The 13,919-nt window shown below is 38.6% G+C and overlaps 2 protein-coding genes across 2 annotated transcripts; both read right to left on the reverse strand.

Annotated features, from left to right (window-relative positions):
* Window positions 1-152: 152 nt before the first annotated feature.
* On the reverse strand, window positions 153-3,110 carry LOC131793708 (metabotropic glutamate receptor 3-like). The gene is made up of 2 exons (XM_059111179.2): window positions 2,222-3,110; window positions 153-1,630 (listed from the first exon to the last, which is right to left on the reverse strand). The coding sequence occupies exons 1-2, from the start codon at window positions 3,030-3,032 to the stop codon at window positions 804-806; spliced, it is 1,638 nt and encodes a 545-aa protein (XP_058967162.2). The 5' UTR covers window positions 3,033-3,110; the 3' UTR covers window positions 153-803.
* A 1,289-nt stretch (window positions 3,111-4,399) lies between these two features.
* Window positions 4,400-10,067, reverse strand: LOC131793659 (dimethyladenosine transferase 1, mitochondrial-like). The gene is made up of 7 exons (XM_059111104.2): window positions 9,829-10,067; window positions 9,221-9,369; window positions 7,823-7,931; window positions 7,016-7,167; window positions 6,179-6,298; window positions 5,667-5,794; window positions 4,400-5,063 (listed from the first exon to the last, which is right to left on the reverse strand). The coding sequence occupies exons 1-7, from the start codon at window positions 9,953-9,955 to the stop codon at window positions 4,820-4,822; spliced, it is 1,029 nt and encodes a 342-aa protein (XP_058967087.1). The 5' UTR covers window positions 9,956-10,067; the 3' UTR covers window positions 4,400-4,819.
* Window positions 10,068-13,919: the final 3,852 nt, after the last annotated feature.

The raw sequence follows: 13,919 nt of genomic DNA on the forward strand, positions 1-13,919 counted from the left end.
TCCTCGCCTGCAGTTTTCTTTCTCATGATCATGTGCGTTACTGGTGAACCTGTTACTAGGCTCGGGTAGGAAAATACACCATTCACTTGGTTTATTTAGATAGCGCATGGAATTGCTAATGAAATTGGATTAACATTGTGAACAGTCATCCGAAATCTAACCCAGACAATCATTTTATTGAAAGTAAGATGGACAACATCACAAAATCTCTTTGACATTCAACTCGAAATAAATTCACTTTGACCTAACACAACATCAAAATGAGTTCTAAACCTGTAAATTGTCGGCTTTTCAAACTGAAGCGACTTATCACAGACTAAAATATTCCTTCATCTTTAAGTGGCTAGGGAAAAATCATCCCCTGACTACCCAGTGTAAGGGAAGATTGCAAAAAAAAAAAACAACAAATTGTTAATTTTTCATGCCTTCGCTCATAAAAAATTGTAACTTTTCCGGCTTGAGAGCCATTGTATACTTTAACTTCCACGACTAATAGACACTTATCATCTCTAGCTGCCGAGCATTCATTGTACGTGAGGTTTTCTGGTGTTATTAATGACAGCTTCCATTTGGCACGAAAAAATATTTTTCTGTGGAAAATTGTCTGACGATTTAATACTTTTCCAAGAGGAAAAGTAGAGGAAATCAGCACGCTTTGTGGAAGCCAAATGGAGGTTATCGTATCTATGATCCATCAAGTATTTATTTGCGGCGCGCGGAACAAGACGATTACCACTGTTGATTCTAGAGCGGCTTTTTTTACCAAATAAGTCTATTGTTCATCACCTCTGGGAATTAAAGGGCTAAAGCACCATGAAAAGGAAGACGAGTGCCACGAAAGAAACAGCTAAAGTGCAGAAGAATAACGTTCTCTGCCACTGAAACTCGCACTTCTTAAAATCCTCATTCGGCCAATAGCCCCTCAAGCAATCTACGCATGTGTAATCATTCTTCACGATTTGATTGTAGTGGCACGTTGCACACGACCAGCAACACTCGTTATCGTTCTTTAAGACTCGAATGTGACCTGGAGGGCACTGGTTACCACAGGAGGATTTTGGCACTGTTTGGTTCCGCCACTTGATTCTAAAGCCGTTAATATACCATGAACTGTCCCAAGTACCAACAGTAACATGATTTTTGACAGATCCATTCGACTTCACAGAGATCAAAGAAAAAATATTTTCCTTCATATGCTGCTGACCCGAAAAACGTTTCCAGTTCTGACTATAGAAAACGTCTAGTACGTGTCCCAGACTCCTCGAAAACACTACTCGGTCGAGCTGCATCGTGGTGCGGCCGATGATGGCGTGGGATGCCTTTTCGTACGCATGCGCAAGCAAATAAATACTATTCATAGATGCTTGAATTTCTTCCTTTCTTCGTTTAGAAGGTGAGTCAGCTGTCCCAATGTTTGAGCAGCTGCTTTGATCAACGGGCATTTCAATGATGCTGTTGAACTCGATTGTATCGCCTTTGTTTTCGAAGTAGTCCTTGAATCCTTCCATGAAAGGAAAGTGAGGGACAATAACAAAAGTGTCATCTTCTGAGTTACCCTCAAAACAGTGTACGTCTCTTTGGTTGGTTACGATCCATGTGAATTGTGAAGTTGGTTTCACAATTTTAACAGCTGTTGAGTAAAATAAAGGGTAAAACAAATTGTCAATTCTCAATAATGCACCTTGTAGCAAAAAATCAGGGACGGGAATATATTCAAGTCGAAGTCATTTACTACGACGAACGAGTGCTGTCGAATGATGTTGTCAGTTGACAGAAATCAGAATTCGGCGCTCGAGTGAAACTACTGAGCCTTCAAATCGACCGATTTTAGTTTTGTTGTTGTTGTTGTTATTACCTTTTTTTTTTTTCAATATTTCCCTTTTGCCCTTTGGGGTTGTTTATTAAGCACAGACATTGCAGAACTTGTTTTTTTCTCAATTATTAAAATACCCCGTAATAGACAAAAGATATTGTACGTCGCCACCGATTATCGAGTGAGCCGTCCGCTAGGAGTGTCGGATCAGTCTCCCTCCGAATCTTGCTCCACGCTATTTTATAAGTTGTGAGTGACTGAGTTGGAAATCGGAATGATCTGAAAACTTGCCCGGTACCTGTTGAAGGGCAATTAATCTTGGCTGTTGGAATCCTTACAAGATGCAAAAAAAAATACTGAATTCATTATATTTAGTCAATAATGCATGTCTTCTGCCCAAACACTTACTTTGCAATATTTTTTTCGTTTCTCTGTCGTCTGTAAATAAAATAACTATGGTGGACGCTGGCTCAGACAATAGTTTCACAATTGTCTGCTCATACGATACAGAGTGTGTTCCCTCGCCACTAAGCAAAACCTTCACCGCAACGCAAAGCTTTTCGATGTTGGATATGCGCAAAAATATTTCAAAGTCATCCTGATGTTCAGTTGAATAAACGACAGACACAGCACTCCATGTAAAATATTTGACAAGATCTGCAAGCGCACGAGCCTTGTAATATCCAATGGACACTGATTGCAAAATATCACCCGGACTGTCAGGCGTATTGTTGTCTTTACCAAAGATAATTTGCGGTACCTTGAACAGTCCTAGGAGAGTCGAAGCATCCTTGTTCTGAGAGGAAGATATAACACCCAAAACCGGCTTTAAATCGTCGCCACCATCTAACTTCTTCCTGTATGTATATGCAAGGTCGAGGGCTTGTTCTAAAGCAATTTGTTCATCATTACAAGTGTCGCACACAGTAAGTGTCAAAGATGCATTAAAACGCCGTGCGTCCCACTTTCTGTTCACGTCTTCCACTGCGTATTGCAGAGCATGCAGCCATAAAAACCCTTCTTGGCGCTTTGGAGATCCGCAAATTCCACGTTTGTCTCTTGAGTGGAGAGGCAAAAGAGCGCCGAACGCGATGTCATGGTTTACAGCTTGATGATAACTTGTAAAATATTGACTTTCACCTCCTGAAACGGCGACCTGCAACTGAAATTGTGTAACAAAACTTAAAGCAATTAAAAGTATCAGCAGCCACCTTTTCATGGCGATGCTGATAACATTTTCCCGTTTCTCTCTTTTTGGGTTTTCTATTTGTAGCAAGCCGACATGTTTTGCTGAATTTTTGTGGCTTCATTAGTAAACATCAATATATAAATGATGGGTGTTTATATTTCAAAAAGGTCCACCAATTAAACAGCTTTCTAAATTGTTGACTTTGGCATAACGCCCAGGAGCAGGTACCACAGTTTAACTCAGATGTAAATGATGTCTTCGTTCGTCATTCGCTCCTCGTGCTTCACTTTTTTGGGACCTCTCTAAACCTTTGGACGCCCTCGCGTGCTAATCAAAGTCTCCTTTATTTTTTCATCTCTTTGCCTTTTTCATACCATCTAATTAGCACACAAGGAGTTCGCATGCACGCAGAGGGGCAAACCTTGGAAAAATTTCACGATCAAAAAATTTCGGTTTTTGTGCGCTCATACAATATGCTTAACATGATAAAAACCTAACCTAAGTTAGACACTGTGGTTACAGTGTATTAGGGGGTAAGAGTACTAGATGGTAAATTTTAAGCTTGGTCGCGGAATAAAGACGTTTGACATCTGACAAATGATTAATTTCCAGCCCACGTCCCACGCTCGTGACACACGTTAAGCATCGGCTCATTCAAACAAAGGAAAATGTTTTAAGTGTTTAACACAAGCAAATTGCCTGAGGTGCGGAGGAAGGCGTGCGGCGAAGTCGCGACTGGTTAAAGTCTTACTTTCGATTGGTTGAGAGGAAAGTGCATGATTTCTAGTCCAATCACAAAGCGAGCTGAAAGACACTGCCGACTTAGTTTGGAATTTCTTTTAATATTCCACTGAAATTTGCTCTAACGCAGTTTGCTTCATCCTCCATTCCTCAACGTGTTGTCCTCGTACGTGTCTTTATTCCGAAACTGGCCGTGCGCAGGTTGCGAGCGGCGGTCAACATTGACAACAACGTTAACGATGGTATTTCAGCCGTAAAGAGGGCAATAGATTCGAGAGCCGATAACTTACCATCGATAAATTGTATATTAGATTCGGTGGAGATGTGCTGTCAACAAACAACTGCAATTTTGCAAATACTTCTTGATTTTATTCAAAGGCATTGAACCGCCATGGGCCCTACACATGTAGTTAGACTGATTTTGCTGGGGCAATTGTTAACAAAAGATCCAAGTCTGAGGGGGAAATCCAGCTACGGCCTAAACACCATATTTGTGATCTTTGCGCTCTCTCAAACTAACTTGAATTTACAGAGTATTCAAACTCTCTCCATCTAATCTTCAAGTTAGAGCCAGTTCATTTTGAGAATAACCAAAACGTTTTCGATATTACCATTCGCTTTCGATATGGCTTTATCAAACCGATAATTACGCTTAATACACAGACAGCCACCTGTAATTTATAATTGTCTTTCTCTGGTTCTACCCTCTACATTGCAAATTAGTCATTCCCTGTAAGGTAGAATTGAGAATTAGCCCCAATTGTTACTCCGTCGAATAGTCCGCTGAAAAGTGTTTGCAAAGAAACTAAAAAGTCATACATGACGCAATCCATTTTTTTTCCGCGGTTGCTGACTCGACATAACCATCATAATAATCTCATCGCACGCCTAAAAATTGTATGCCAGAGATGGAACGTGTTACGCTTTTTATCTTAAGCTTGACAGTATCTGTGTTTCCTAAATAAGAACGGGATCGTGAAATTATATTGGCTAGAGTGGCATGACAGATCGAAAGGCCATTCTGTCACACTACAACACCATGACGATTCTCCTTATCCGCTGAAGTAAGGCCTATATTACTGAGTGATTTGATAACTGGTGTGAGTATCCACGCCAGTGAGTTTCCTCGTTGCCACAGCAACAGGCTTGCGTACTCTAAGAGGCGTGATTGGCATGTCATGTTCACGTGATACTTCTAGAAACGAGCGACAAATTTTCTCATAATCCTCGAAGTTAACTTGGTTAGGCCGTAGAGTGGGATCAACCCCTGTCCTCTCTAACAGCTCGTCCGATAATTCTGGCTTTGTGTGGAACAGTGTTCTAAGGAATACAACAAAGGTTTTTTTGTGTTAGTAAATGTATCGTGTCAAAGGGAGAAAGCGGGTATATCAAAGAGAAATATGTCTTCAGAATTAAAACGAATGTCAAACGATCCAAACATCAGCTTTTGAATAAAATGGCGCGAATTTTTCTGAACCCATCATGGAGTGAAGAAAAACCACACCAGAGCAGTCCTGCATTACTTTTAACACTCAATTGAAATCCTTCAAGAGATTAATTAAGCCTTTAACACCCAAGATCTGATTGTTAATTTTCCCCTTCAGCTACGACGCATTTCCTTGTAAATTAGTCACAAGAATTTGGTGTTAGATCAAAACAGAAACTTCAACATGATAAATTTGAGTATTCTCATTACCTGTTTGCTGGATCATGTATGGATTGTGCATGGAGAAGTTACGTGTCAATCACTTCTTGGATTTAAAGGGCTAAAGACTGATACAGTCTTAAAATCTAGATCGATCTGTGCTCTACACTTGATTCTCTTCGTTCTCCTTCCTAAACAACGTTTGGTTTCATGTACACTTACTTGTCATATACCGTCAAATGAATTACAAAATGAGTATTAATTATGCTCTATATTACCGTAACGAATTTCTGATGGTTTTTCGTCTTTCTGAGAATATTGCTTTCACTACTTGCTCCACAACAACGAAAGGAGCTTCAATAAGGGGTGTGACTCGTGGTACAAAATGTAACAACATGGCATCAACCTAAAAGGAAATATGAACACAACAGATCCTCCCTCAAAATGACAACCACGATTGAAAATCTATAATTTCTTTACATTCCTAGAAAAAAAACACTTTAAAGTGAGGTGTCTTTACCTAGACGTATGTTTAAAATAGTGCTTTTCTATGCTACAAAGCGTTCTGTGTTTCTCAAAAGCTTTCAAAAGACAGATGCAATTATTTTAATGAAGAGAAATTAAGAAACGGTTCTTGTGCTGACTCTTAATCAGTAGAGAAAAAAACACTACATTTTCCTTGTTCATGTTTGTGACTCATGATGAAACAAGCCAGCTGCCACTTCATTACCGTTACCTTTACCTCCCGCTAAACGTCCTGATGTAATAATTTAAAGTACATTCTACATACCTTTGGTTCTGGTACAAATATTTTGCGCGGTATCAAGTATTTCTTGTTGACTTCACACAGATACTGTGTCATAATGGAAAGGCGTGTGCATTCCTTATCTCCAGGAGGAGCTTGGATATTCTAAAAAAGGAAAAAAATTACCTAAATTATGATTTATTATTATTTGGGAGAAGCAAAGATATTGCAAATTACCTCTGGGTGGAGAGGTCCAGATGTGGCATTTGTGAAGAACAACTCCCTGAGAAACTCTGGGAGACCTGGCCAGGTCAATGTGTTGTGTTCTTGGGCAAGATACTTCACACTCTCAGAGTGCTTCTCCCCCCCCCCCTCCCCCCCAACCCCCGGGAGTATAAATGGATACCAGTGAATTATTTGGGAAGACAAGTGAAATGCTGGGGGGTAACCTTGTGATGGACTGGCATCCCATCCAGGGGGGGAGTAGTGATACTCTCAGTCACACTGAGGAAACTGGGATAAGCTGTGGCTAGGTGGGCCACTTGGCTCCAGTTGACTATCCTGGTGACCCAGAAGGCACTTTTATTGAAATTCTCATATGAGTCACTCAGTTAAGATGCACATTTAAAAATCCCAGGACAAAATCAAGGTCATATTCAACGGTTGCCAAAGAAAAAAACCATTTTATCCATTAGTTTGCAAAACATGTTCCAACAAAGATAAGCTATCTTCATGAAGTAAATAGTTGGAACCTGAGGACTACTAGTCACTACTATCAACAACAGTCCTTCTCAGGTCTACAATCACCTGCACAATCAGACTACACCATCACATGTTATCTTCAATTCATCAATTTCTGATGACATACTACCACATGCCTACCTCTGCCACTTCTTTCTGAAACACAAGTGCCATTGGTGTTCTACCAAAAGTGAATGGCCCAGCTCTCTGTGGAATTGCTTCAAGCCATTGCAGAAGAAGAGGAATAGATACATTGAATGGAAGATTTCCCACCATACGAACACCTGGAACATCTGAAAATTAACAAAATCAAACAAACAAAAAACTTAGCAATAATTTTTTCCCAAGGTTTCAAATCTTTCCTTATCATACTTTGCTTTGTTAGGTTTTTTAAAAAACCATTTGATCCCTAAGAGTGAGTAGCATCTAATTCATCCTCACAATATCACCCCAGAATCACACATAAAGGTCACAAGAACTAAGAAAATGATCACCAAATAAAAAAGCTCTTGATTGTCAAAACAGTTCTCCTTCTCAGCAACATCAGAAAGATATAGAGAAAAGTAAGGAGAAAATGCATACTGATGTTAGGGTATAAAGGGTTTACTTAATTTATGGAACAGAAGTTATATTTGTTTCCTTGTGTGTTTCATGTTAAAATATAAAACACCCCTTTTCTTGAGAACTTACATATATTCCATGTTGTCCTCCTTTTGGCCTAAAAATGTATTATATTTGACAGTTATTGCTGACACTAACTGAAGTATTGTAAGCCTGAACCAAAATCATCAGGGTAAAGAGAAGATGGCTCCTGACTGGATTATCAATGCATCAGCTCTGGTCACAATCTACAATTTTTTTAATGGACCACTCTCATCAAGATGATGATATTAAGGAAACCTAATGTATTTTGGCAATATGCATGAATTTCAACTCTCAACAAACCACCTGTGTGCCAATGCACAGCATCAGCTTTTGGTAGAGCATCTGGTATGTAAAACTTCATGATGTCTGCATGATGTATTGACAGTCTTCCTCTGCTGGCACTTTCAAGCATCTAATGATGATACAGTAGTCAGAGAATAAGACACCAGTTAACTTAACAAAAAAATTAAATTTAACTTGATGCAGTGTAATAATGACAAAATACTATCTGAACATGACATGTTATCTAGCATTCATTTTCTTACATTATATGTGTCATGGTGCAAAGGTTTACCTTGTATCTATTTTTTACACACATAAACTGATTTGAAAATTTTTAACCATTAGTAGATTTGAACCACAAGCTTAATGACATATGGATATGTATTTCAAGAGCAAGCCTCTTCTAAGTTTTACTTTAGGATAATGAACCAATCAATATTGACCATTCCAGTGGCTAGATGACTCTCAAACACAGAATGAAAGTGATTGGGCTCATGGCATAGCCAAAAACAATTTTCTAAGCATTTGAACAACCAACACGTCTCATTAATACCATTACAACCTACAATGATAAGAAATATTACTCACTTAATCCTTCTCAAAGTAAAAAGTGAACAAACTGTTCACAAAAAGTTTTCACCTTTTTTTAAATGGTTTTAGCTCAAGCGTACAGTGTTCTCCTTTTCAGGCAGTAACCTGTAGTACCTCTTATTACCATTTAAAATTGCTTGGAATTCTTGAAAATTCAACAGGTAGAAGGATCCCTATTTTACTTGTCATGCTTAAAATAAGGGAGAACACTGAGTGTAACTATTGATTGTGTGTTTTGATGGTGGAGAAAAGGTCTCTTCTCTGGGTATTTGTGCAATTCACTCAGATTTCATCAAACAAAATCTTAGTCAGGTCTAGTTATCTAAAATTGCTCTTCTCTGACTCTCTTCACTGGCAAGGTGCTGAGGGTGAGGATAAAATCAAACCTTAACCCTTTAACTCCCAAGATCTCATTAGTAATTCTCCTTACCATCTGCCATACAATTCTTGTGGTGTTAGTTCAAAGAATTTGGTACTAGATCAAATAATAATCCCCTTCTTGATAATGTTATTCTCATTCTTGTCTGTTTGGTATTGCATTGATATTGTAAGGAGAAATTCTGTCTTGGACACTCATGGGAGTTAAAGGGTAAGATTCTTCACTTTCCTCAGCCACGTCAGTTAAAATGACAATGGACAAGTCAAATAGCCTATTTCCAAATCACTATTGGCCTCTTTTTCAAAATCAATCCTGGTGCTCATCCTTCTATATGATTATAAGTTTTCATTCACATGCAAATTTATCTCATTTTCATAGGAATGGTTGAGCACCAGGCCTCATTTTGAAAAAGACGCCAAAGGTAATTCAGAAAAAGGCCTATTGCATACTTCTAAAGAGGGAAGAAATCTCCTGTCAATTTCCACAGCAGCAACATGTTTGGCTCCAGCATGTAGCAAGGACCTCGTAAGTGATCCTGGCCCTGCTCCTACTTCACAAACATGGCAATCAAACACATCTGCAACTTTTGCAATCTTATCTGTTTATAAAAAGCACAGTATGCATATAGTCTAATAAGAAATCTTCATGTTTCCAGCAAGAACAGTATACCATAAAGAAAGATGTTTTAAAGAACATGTTACCAACATGAAACAAATTAAGATTCTAGTCATCAGCAGGGGAACTGAAATCCAACCAGCAACTTTATTTTGTAATCAACTGATGATTCAGCTATCTTACCCATGTTATCTTTGAGCTAATCGATTAAATGAGCAAGCCAAACCTCTGCAAATGAAAGTTCCATGATACTTTCATAGTTAATGGTTGATGCCAAAAGTAAGGAGAAAAAAAGAAAACACAGTTGTTCTGAAACTGACACCTGAGAGATTCCACTAAAACAAATTTTTTCCTCTTTCAAATAATCAGTCCTCTCTCCCCCCTGCTCTTTCCAACCCCCACGTGACTGCCCCTTAACACACATCAACAACGTTGGCATTACCTGTAATGTTCAGATCAAGAATGAAATTTTGGCTAAGTTGCTTCTTCGCAGACAGCCCATACACACGAAGGAGGTCAGCCACTTTTGGCATAGGAGGAAGACGAAGAGGCCGTGGATTGGCAGACATTATCCAAAACTGGTTACTCTTATAGATACTTGATAATCATACCGATAAATCAAGCGACGAAAAACGGTATTGAAAACTAACTAAAGATACCCGTGCATCAACGTCCGCCATCTTGAATTTCCTACTTATGAGTAATACCGCTGACATTGTTCGGGATCCAGTTTTAATAGGTTGGATTCGCTATCCAGGGATTTGTTTGTTCGTAAGTTTAAATAAGATAGCATGTTCGTTTTTTTATTTGTTTTTAAAGAACAATAGCCCTAAATGATGGAGGACCGCATTTCTTGGTTAAGAAACGTCCTTTTAGTAAAATGGAAATTGGTTTATATGCAGTTATAAACATCAATTTCTTTCTTTCAGTTGTATGGTTAAAATTTTCCCGGCAATTACCGACATTCCACTGACCATCGAGGTTTTACTATTGCTTTCAATCGCTGGAAAAAAAGGTTATCTCTACGTGAGTGAAAAATATTCTCACAATCTTTTCACCAGAGCTAATCAACACGAAACGGACTTCGCCAGTCTATATTTTCGGAATAACCACATGTTATATTCGGCCTTGTTCGGAAATATGAGCGACTGACGAGTCATCCCCTTGCTAGCTTAATAATACTTTTAAAGGGACCTTGTGTTCAATTTTGCTGAGAAAATTACGAATGGGAGAAAGGGGCTGCAAGGGTTTTCTTCTGCCTTTGGTCTTTTGAAGGCCCAGACCAAGTTACACTTGGTATTACTTTATAGTGACGCTCTTAGACAACAAAGCGTTTTAAACAGGATTACCGAGTTGTATAAAAGAATACTCAGTTCTTTTGCTGAAGACTGGATTGATCATGACGAACTAATTTCATTTTTAGGCACTAAAGATTCCCGCAAAGGTTATTTTCTATATAGCAGCAAACAGCATTCGATCCCGCAAAGTGAGTCTTAGGGGCAAATGTATGACGTGCACTAGAACCATCGAGAGAGGACCATGTAAATGATGTAAGTACCAACTGGTCAGTACAGGAAGAGTACTTCTTTGATCGAACATATAGGTGCACTTTTGAAAAATACTTAAGGTCTAACTAAGGTTATCGCCGTGATACAACCTTCATCTCAGCGTGCATTCATGAGAAACCCACACTCGTCAAATGGCAGATTCGAGCCCTCACTTCCTTTCATAGTCTGGAGGTGACCTCAAATATTTATCAGGTGTTATTCTTGCACACTTTTGGATATGCATGCAGAGGTTACTTAATAGAACGTTTATTTCTCTCAGCGACAAGGATGTATGTCAGAGAGAAAAACCCTTGGGCGATGGCTACTCTTTCATCACAAAAACTCCAGGTCAATAGAGAAAAGAGCACATGTAAAATATAAGCAAGCGAAACTTTACAACGAGCAGCACAGTGCTCCCGTTGAAAGGGTGGCGGGGTCAACTAAAAAAAAATATTTTGTGCTGAAAGGCGCCGAAAAGCTGTGCTGAGAAAGCGAGAGGCGTAACAGAAATAAAAACGTCTACATTTAACCCTTAAAGATTGAAAAAATTGCCCTCATGACAGATTTATAGGGAGTTATCACGCTTCTGCGGCGTTTTCTGTGACTTAAGAATAGAATCGGTCCTCATACACCATCGTATGTTTCCCTAAAATCTCGATTGGTTTTGTGTTTACTTTTGTTAAAGTCGAAAGAGGGTTACAGCTTAACTAAGCTGAGCGACACATGCAAAAAAAGGAGTGAAATTATAAATACAATACTGCATATATGTCAAAGGGTGTCTTTTTCTCTCTCAAGATGTCACACATGGTTTTAAAATAAACTTTTGATTTGATAACTCAGATATGGAGCCAGCTAGACAGCTCTATTTACAGCTAATGATAACTGAAACTTTTGTAAGTCAAGTCTTTTCACAAGCAATGGACAAGAAACGTCAGTTTAACATGTTTTGAATCTCATAATGTCGGAATATCTACAAGCGCCCGGTCTTTGGTGAAGGTAACTCTTTTAACTATATGAACTATAAATGCCAATCAAATGAAACAATGTTCTCAAAAGGGACCAGTGGAACAGGTGGTTAAGTTCCGCCCACTCTACCCGTTAATAAAACGACTCTCTCGTAAACTGCCAAGCGTCAGTAATTACGTTCGTCAACTGTGCCCCTATCATCAAAAATAGTCTAACAGGGAGGCAAATCACAGAGAGGCCAAGTGCTTTTTTGACATTTAAATCAGCGTTCGTTTACTCGTTGGAGATTTTAATTTCCGGCCATATTGTGTGGAAACCCGTTTGAAGATCCAATCCCACGGGAAGCCATTTCAATGGCTTAATTATCGCCTTATGCCCATCATGCTTACTGCTGTATATTCTATGCGCTAATCTTTTTAATTGCGTGAAACTTCAGTTATAGGTCAATGAGGATATTGTATTTACTTTAGAGGCAGCTGTATGTCATGGACAGTTTACTCACCTTGATAGTACAGAGTCGCCCCGAACGCTCAATCGCTTTGAATTCTTTCTCCAATCTCACATCTTCCTGTAAAATCTAAAGAAACAATTTTAGACGATAGGAGATGAATTTTAGATGATTTTGGAAGCCACATATTTCCATCAACTGCTCAATTTTTATGCTATAACACCATTTCCGAAGTTGCTTTCTTTCTTGTCGGCTGAAAGCACTCTCTGTTGACATATCATTTGCACTGGCGAGACGGTTGTCTTCTGACTTTTATTTTGTGTTCGATCTTCAATGAAATAACTTCGGCACCCTTAACAATTAAACTTTGTCACCTTCACTAAGGCAATGGATACACATCTTTATTGCAACGAAGACTTCAGAAGTGTAATATTGCCTGCTAAAACATTGTTATTATTGCCCAGTTTTCACTTACTCAAGAATTAAAGCGTTCGTATCAACCATGATATTTCCGACACTCGTGTCCACACAACCACTTATTTACCTTTGGGCTTTCGTGGGGAAATAAACTATTAGGACAAAGAAGCAGGGTTGTTATTATAATCGCTAATGGGCGCTTTTATTTTCCCAGCATCAGGAAATATTTTGCAGTAAGACGCTAATAGACAACTATAGTCGAGCTCGATATAAGGTTACTGTGTAGTAATTCTGGGACAAATGTCGACTACTATAGCGAAACGAAGACTATAAGATATGGTAATCAATCTGCCAATAGCCTTTAAGTGATTAGGAGATAAAACATTCTAAATATTGCAATTGGAGCTAGAGAAGTTCTTCGTGTTAACTTTATATATGGCTGAGGTTTATGCCTAGGTTTTCAACCTCCGATGAGTTAATGCTCAGAACGTGCTTTCGTATTTCAATATTTATGGGGAACTAATCACACTTTAAGAGGAAAAAAACGTTGCTGATATCGGCGTACAGGAAACGTATTTATTACAAAGCAGGTTAGTCAATCTTCAGATATTTATTTAGGGATATTCAGAAACGTTTAATAAACTGGTGGTTTATATTTTTTGCCTATTTGGAGGCAATGTTTGTCAACGTCTCCAGACGAAATGTGAACCAGCACACAATAACGTTCTTTTTTTTTTCTGTTTTCTTAAGCATATTACTTCACGATTTAAATGGATAAAGACTCTTTGTTAAAGTAAGACACCGGTTTTAAACGATCAACCAAAGAATCAGAGATGAACCCCGCAAATGAGCTGATAAAGGTTATACACTCTTGGCTCAGTGCTATAGTTTGCATAAGATTGCTCAATAAAGGGAATTCTGGCATAGTTTTCAAATTTGTTATTTTAGAAATTACCCAACAGAATGTTTTGTACCGAAAGTTGTTATTTTCAAACTACCTCGTTGAATAAATAATTCATACCAACATTGGCACACTCCAAGAGTGCAATATGTTCAAAATTAATTTCCAGATTCAAGATAACAAAACAAACTTCCCGCAGGCATTCATCGCATACAAAAACACTATGAATTGGGGGGGAAGGCCATTCAAATTGT

This window comes from Pocillopora verrucosa, chromosome 9, assembly GCF_036669915.1.
Source record: "Pocillopora verrucosa isolate sample1 chromosome 9, ASM3666991v2, whole genome shotgun sequence".
NCBI lineage: Eukaryota > Metazoa > Cnidaria > Anthozoa > Scleractinia > Pocilloporidae > Pocillopora > Pocillopora verrucosa.